The sequence below is a fragment of the Electrophorus electricus genome, chromosome 13 (assembly GCF_013358815.1).
Source record: "Electrophorus electricus isolate fEleEle1 chromosome 13, fEleEle1.pri, whole genome shotgun sequence".
Taxonomy (NCBI): Eukaryota; Metazoa; Chordata; class Actinopteri; order Gymnotiformes; family Gymnotidae; genus Electrophorus; species Electrophorus electricus.
In genome coordinates this window covers 17,038,641-17,045,288 of record NC_049547.1, presented here as the reverse complement: position 1 = coordinate 17,045,288, position 6,648 = coordinate 17,038,641, and the positions used below count along the sequence as shown (strand labels likewise).

Sequence of the window (6,648 nt, the reverse complement as noted above, 5' to 3'; positions counted from 1 at the left end):
TCTTTGTTGTTTTCCTCCTCCTCCTCCTCCTCCTCCTACACACACACGCACACACACCCTCTCTCTCTCTCTCTCAAACTAGCTCAATTGACACCTCTTGTGCCCTGTGCACACCCACACACTCTTCCTCAGGCTACACCAGCATGATCTCTGTCGAGTTTTCCCCCATACTGGTCAGAAACACATTCATCTCAAATTGATCAGGCATCTGTGCAGACATGGGGCAAAGACTGCTCTTTAGCGCTTCTGAAAATATAACTTCTAAAGATTGCAAAAAGTAAACAGCTGCAACATTACTTCACCAGAACAGCTGAGCTGTGATTAAAATAATGAAAAGGTCAATTCAATTATTATAGCTTACATGGGACAATAATTCAAATACTGAGGGGCTGTGGTCTGTCTGCATCCTTACCATTTCTGTTGTGTTTCTTGAAACCTGCAGAATCCAGCACAGCACGAGCAAAAAGCCCTTGACTCTGTTACCATGGTAGCAAATGACAATTGGCCTTATATCGTAGGCAGGCACTGGATGTATCTGTGCAAATATCTGCATAATCTTGTGTCTAAACATCACAGAATTGATTTGGCTACTCTTATGACCACTTGAGCTAAAACTTCCACTCAAAAATTCTTTACCTCAGAAGGGTAATGCATTTTCACAAAATACCCTTTCCTAAAATTACTTCTAAAGCAACCTCTGAAGTCAGGGCAGTAAATAAATAAGCAAATTGTTTAAACAACAACAAAAGCCCTGAGAACCTGACAAATTTTATGCTAATCAAAGAAGGCATTGACCATAAAATATTATTTTGAAGAACTATGACACTATATGTAACTATAATGCAGAACTATTTCTGACTCATGACAACCATGATTTCATGGTTCTTTGAAAGCAAAAAATTATGTATTTATATAATGTAGTAATTAAGGATAAATGCTTTTAAAACCTGACAGATTTGGCAGTATCCAGTTTATGCATTACCCAAATAATTATAAATTTATATATATGTGTAACAGAATAATTTAAGTATAATTATTTTTGTGATTATGGTTTTAGAAAGCAAACCAGAGTACAGCAGTGCTAAAATGACATCCCCACAACACTTGACATTTCAGAAAAATTCTTGGAATCTGCATTCTAAACAGAATTTTAATCAAACATGATGAAATGCTTCAGAGACTAAGAAAACGGTACATAATTTGACAGTAACCCAGTTATCTTTCACTAGATGATGCATCAGTTACATCTGTAACATCACAGTAGCATTACCCCCAGCTTATGAACAAAAATAAAACCAACTGATTTAGTCCATCACTTTTCCATTGTTGCGTTTCAGCAATTTAAACTACTTCATTAGTCTACTCCAGCTTCTCCTGAACCCACGCAGTGTGTAGGTGTCTGCAAATGGCCCACGATTAGTCACAGTCCCACCCCCCACCCCTTCCCACCTTGTAGTGTCACAGAGCTGTAACATGACCAGCTTGTGCAGAAAAGCATCATCCTCATAAATGTCCTCCCATATTCACCCTGAAGAGCATGGTCCTCGTAATGTCCTCCATATTCACCCTGTGGCTATGAGCTTTCTTCATCTGAGGAGACCGGATGCTGCTGCTCTGCTGTGGACTCCAGGTGGACATCCCGTACAGCGAGCGTGCGCGTAAGCATACTCTGCAACAATGCAGGGTCCAGGGCCTGAGCGGAGTACCACAGGGTGCTGTCAGGGTGGCAGGAGCTCAGGGGCTGCAGGTAGAACAGGTCTGGGCGTTGTTTCACTGAGTCAGAGCTGTGGAGGTCAAAGGAAATGAACCTTTAGGAGGGAGTGCTAACACACAAAAAGGCACTTAAAATGTTGCCAAAGTATGGCTGCATGACATGGATAAAACATAAAGGCTGGCCTGAACACCATTTCAATATAAACCAATGAAGATGTAAATTAAATTAAACCGAGATGCCCTGAAATGTTTGAAAACTGAAGTCTACCAAGCAAGAGGCCGAATCAGATAAGGTTCACTATACATACACTTAAAATAATTTATTTGCAAAATTGCAGTATGACAAATTGTCACATTATTTATAACATCTGATAATTTACAATATTCCCACTATTTCTTCTGCACCATTGCTATCTCTAGGTTCTACAGCTCCATAGAACGCTGTGCAGTGTGTTGTGTTCCAAGTCAACCTTATCTGGAGGTGTGGTATGAATTTAACCAAAATTAAGATGATAACTTTGTATAGCTCAGCAGGTTACACTACTGACTTCGGTATAGGAGGTTGGGGGGTTCAAATCCCAACTAAGGTGTTTCCAGTGTGGTCCCTTAGGGAACCTTAATTATACCTGCCTACCTCACTAACAGCAAGAGATTGAAAGAGAGTTGCACTGGTTTGAACGTCATCTGGTACAACAAGGTCAGCATTAGATGCAGGGGAACAAGGCAATCTAATGAAAAATAGGCTACTGAAACAAATACAAGACACTCATGGATGAAAGTGGAGAATAGAGGACTATTGGAATGCTACTTCACAAGCAATCCCAATGCGAGACAGTATATGCAGAGGATGTGGGAACTATGGATGCTTTGGTGTTAGTCTAGATATTCGGTTTCAAAATAACAAGTAGCTCAGTGTTCCAACAACCTTAAGAAGCAACTGCTGATACATCTAGAGACCGGCAAGGTAGTACAGAGATGCTATGGCAAGGGAGAGCCAAGACAATAGGTCAGAGGGGAGATACCATCCCCACACCCTGAAATTGGGAACAAAGAGAAAATGAATGCATACACAAAGCTCAACAAGCAGAGCTACTGACCTGAGATTGAAGCTCATGGCTAAGATGGACAGACTACCAAGACCAAGTGAAGTACCTGAAAGGCTGCTGGAAGATGTGAATACAGCACTACAGATGGTCACTGAGACCAACCAGCCAACATACACAACAGCAACAGTGAACCTTGATATGCTTGGCTCCAAGATTTTCAAGGAAAAGTATCCTCCATGGAGGAGGAGTCTGGAGGCCAAGGGCAACACAGAGAGAAGTTAGCCAACTATCAAAACTGCAGAAATGCATGATGGAGGTACCTGAGAAGTACAAGCTGTCCTTACCTGAGGCCTTGGAGACTGCCAAGCAAAGAGGAACAGATCTGACAGCCCACATGAAGAGGTACACAAGAGAAGTAGAAGCCAGGAGAATAAACAGGATATTCTTCCACAAGCCATTTTGTTCTCTTGGTGGCAGGATAATAGCATATGAAGAGACTTACCAAAGTTGGAAATTGAAAAATACTGGAAAGGCATATAGGTGAAGGAGGCATTGCACAACAACAACGTCCAGTGATTAAAGAAACCTGAGAGCAGACCACAGCAAACTCCCTGAACAGGATCATGCTAGCAGACATGCAAGAAAGTATCTCAAGTACAAATAGCTGGACAGTTCCAGGCCCTGACATGGCCCACACCTACTGGCTGAAGAAGCTGACTGCTTTTTCTGAGTTCCTGGCAGCACAAATGAACCAGATGCTAATGGATGGAACCCACATTGAAGAGTTACCTGAAGGCAATACAATCCTGATCCTAAAAGACTCCTAGAAAAGGACAGTTCCATGCAACTACAGTCCTCTGCACAACATGAAAGCTCCCGTCAAGCATCATTGCAGCTAAGATGAGTAGACACATGGCTCAATACATGAGCAGGGCCCAGAAAGGCATAAGCAAGAACACCAGAGGAGCCAAGCACCAGCTACTGGTGGATAAAACAGTCACACAGAGACTCCAAGACCAGACAGACCAACCTGTGCATGCCCTGGATTGACTACAAGAAGGTCGTCAGTGCCCCACACATGGATCCTGGAACACTTGAGGCTGTATAACATCAACAGGACTCCAAGATCCTTCATCAAGAACTCAGTGGGGCTGTGGAAGAAAACCCTAGAGGCCAACTTCAAGCCAATAGCACAAGTCACCATCAGGTGTTTGAATTTACCAAGGAGATGCCTTGTCCCTGCTGCTGTTTTGCACAATTTGATGAAATCATCACCAAGAGTGGCTACGGAATGGAGTAATCATCAGAAACCTCCTCTACATGAATGACATCAAGCTGTATGCCAGAAGTGTACAAGACATCAACTCACTAGCCCATCTCACCAGGATACACAGCAACAAAATCGGAATATCATTCCGGTCTGATGATTACAAGGAGGTGAAAGGTAGTCAATAGTACCAGCAAGTACAGATGTTAAAGGCAGCTACAAGTACCTTGGAATCCCAGAGGCAATCAAGAATCATGAAGTGGTCACAAGGAAAGTCACCACAGCCAAATACCTACAAAGAGTTGGGCAAATCCTGAGAATTCAGCTGAAAAACAAGATCCAGGCCATCAACACCTACGAGCTATCAAATACAAATCCAGCACACTGAGACTGTACACCAAGCGTAAGAAAGCAGGCCAAGGACTAGTGAGTGTGAGATCCAAGATCCAGGAGTACACCAGGATAATGGTCCTAAGTGATGAAGTGCTTAGTGAGTACCTCAGACAGCAGAAACTCAAGTACACCAGGAATGAGGAGGAGCAGGTGAACTATAATGGGAGGATAAACCCCTGCATGGCATATACCACCGGCAAATAGTGAAAGTGGCTCATATGGAGAAATCCAACCAATGGATGGAAAAGGCTAGACTGAAAGACAGCACAGAGGTACCTTAATTATATATATATATATATATATATATATATATATATATAAAAATAATAAAACTTCAATAGAGGCTGGGATCTACCACACCAGTCAGGTCCCCAAATGCAGGCTGTGCAATGAAGCCTCTGAGACAATCCAGCACATAGCAGTGGGATGCAAGATGCCAGCAGGCAGTGCCTACATTGAAAGCCAATGTCTGGCATATTATACAAAAACATCTGTGTTGAATACAGGCTCGAACTTCCAAAGTAAAAGTAACGGAGAATGACTATGCTAAGATCCTGTGCGACTTCCAGTTACAGACAGACAAAATGGTAATGGCTAACCAAGTGAACATAGTAGTGGAGGATAAACAGCAGAAAAGGGCCATAGTGATGGATGTAGCAGTACCAAGTGATAGTAACATCATGAACAAGGACTATGGAAAAACCCAAGTAATACCAAGGACTGAGACAAGAGCTGGAAAAAATGTGGAAGGTGAACAGTGGTTCCAGTAGTAATCAGAGCACTAGGGGCTCCCCCAAACTGGGAGAATGGCTCCAGCAGATCTCAGGAACAACATCAGAGATTTCCATCCAGAAGAGGGAAGTCCTGGGAACAGCTAAGATACTTCGCAAGGCCCTCAAGCTTGTAGGCCTCTGCTAGACGACCCAAGAAAAAAAAGACTATGTGGAGGAGGGTGAGTGGGGAATTTAAAAAATATATAAAAAGTATGTACATTTTTATATAAACTTCTTAATATAAACTTTTCTGTAAGCTACATAAACCATATATGCTACTTCTGCAGCGACTCAATATCCAGAGCTTGTAAAACAATTCTACTAAATACTTTTACTTGTTGTATTTCATACATATTGCAATTGATGTGATGTGAACACTTGATGTGGCATTCTTAAATTGTTCAGAATTATTCAAACCACCTCACCTAGAAGGCCAGAATTCAAACCACCTCACCTAGAAGGCCAAAGATGAGTCAAAATGCTCATAGCACACAAAATTGAGATTTGTTTCAGGGTTCATTGCACATTACAGCCTTTGGCATTAACAGTATTTGTAAAGGCAAGTATCATCATAATGATTAACAGAAGATAAAATGTACAGCTCTACACCAAAGCGAATAAACAGTTATGCAGGTCCTCACCATTTAGAGAGGTAGAACTCATACAGTCTAACAGGACAGTGCAAGTGATTCTCAGTATTCTCAGGCATCTCCCAATAATCTTCATTCTCCTCTTGTTCTCTCTTGCGTTTACCTAATACAACTGGAATTGCAAAGATACAAAAAAAAAAAAAGTTAACATTCAGTTAATCAGAAAATTCAAAAGAACAGCCTCTGACAAAGCCAACTGATCCATTTTCCTGACTTTAGCCCCGTATGCACCTTTTTTCTGGCCGACTTCATCCTTTCCAGTGAATCTGAACCTAAGGTAAGAAAAGCTGCCATTCTCTGTGGTCCTGGAGCAGCGGGTGATGTTGGAGAAGGACAGGCGTTGATGCTGGCCCACAGTTTTTAGGCTGAGCAGTTTGACCCCAAAGAAAAGCAGCGTGTTGAGCAGGACAAAAGGTGATAAAGCTCCTAGTTGCTTACACTCCCACAGAAAGCTTTCCTCAACACGAGACTGCAAGAAACCTGCATGCAAACACATGGGCCTTCATGTCAGATACACGCCGTAGCCGTTTGAATTATCACCATTATGCACACCTCCATGTTTATGAGGATATATCAAAAAGCACATACTAGGTATTTTAAAAAGAATGTATTACCACATGGTGGCAAGGTACGCTCCCAGTTCTGTATCAGCTTGGTGATGTCTGTGATGAACTGGCTGTACAGCGGATCCATGAAGATATTCTCAAGCCGTCCATTTTCAAGGAGGTGCTATATGTTATGAGAAAACCAGACCATGATGCCACGAACAACAAAGTGCAAACAGGAAATAAAATGACATGGAAACA

At 42.1% G+C, this 6,648-nt stretch overlaps 1 protein-coding gene across 3 annotated transcripts in view; it reads right to left on the bottom strand.

The window, feature by feature from the left end:
- Positions 1 to 1,121: 1,121 nt before the first annotated feature.
- The window catches only part of si:ch211-266o15.1 (zinc finger MYM-type protein 4), a 32,247-nt gene continuing 26,720 nt past the window's right edge, over positions 1,122 to 6,648 (bottom strand). For 2 of the 3 annotated variants that reach the window (XM_026999863.2, XM_026999864.2), the window contains exons 25-28: positions 6,457 to 6,571; positions 6,074 to 6,322; positions 5,834 to 5,954; positions 1,122 to 1,784 (exon numbers count right to left, since the gene is read on the bottom strand). In XM_026999863.2, the coding sequence (XP_026855664.2) occupies positions 1,574 to 1,784; positions 5,834 to 5,954; positions 6,074 to 6,322; positions 6,457 to 6,571 (696 nt within the window). In that variant the 3' untranslated portion in view covers positions 1,122 to 1,573. Of the gene's footprint in view, positions 1,785 to 5,833; positions 5,957 to 6,073; positions 6,323 to 6,456; positions 6,572 to 6,648 lie in introns of those variants that run through there. The other variant, XM_026999865.2, reaches the window with a different exon arrangement.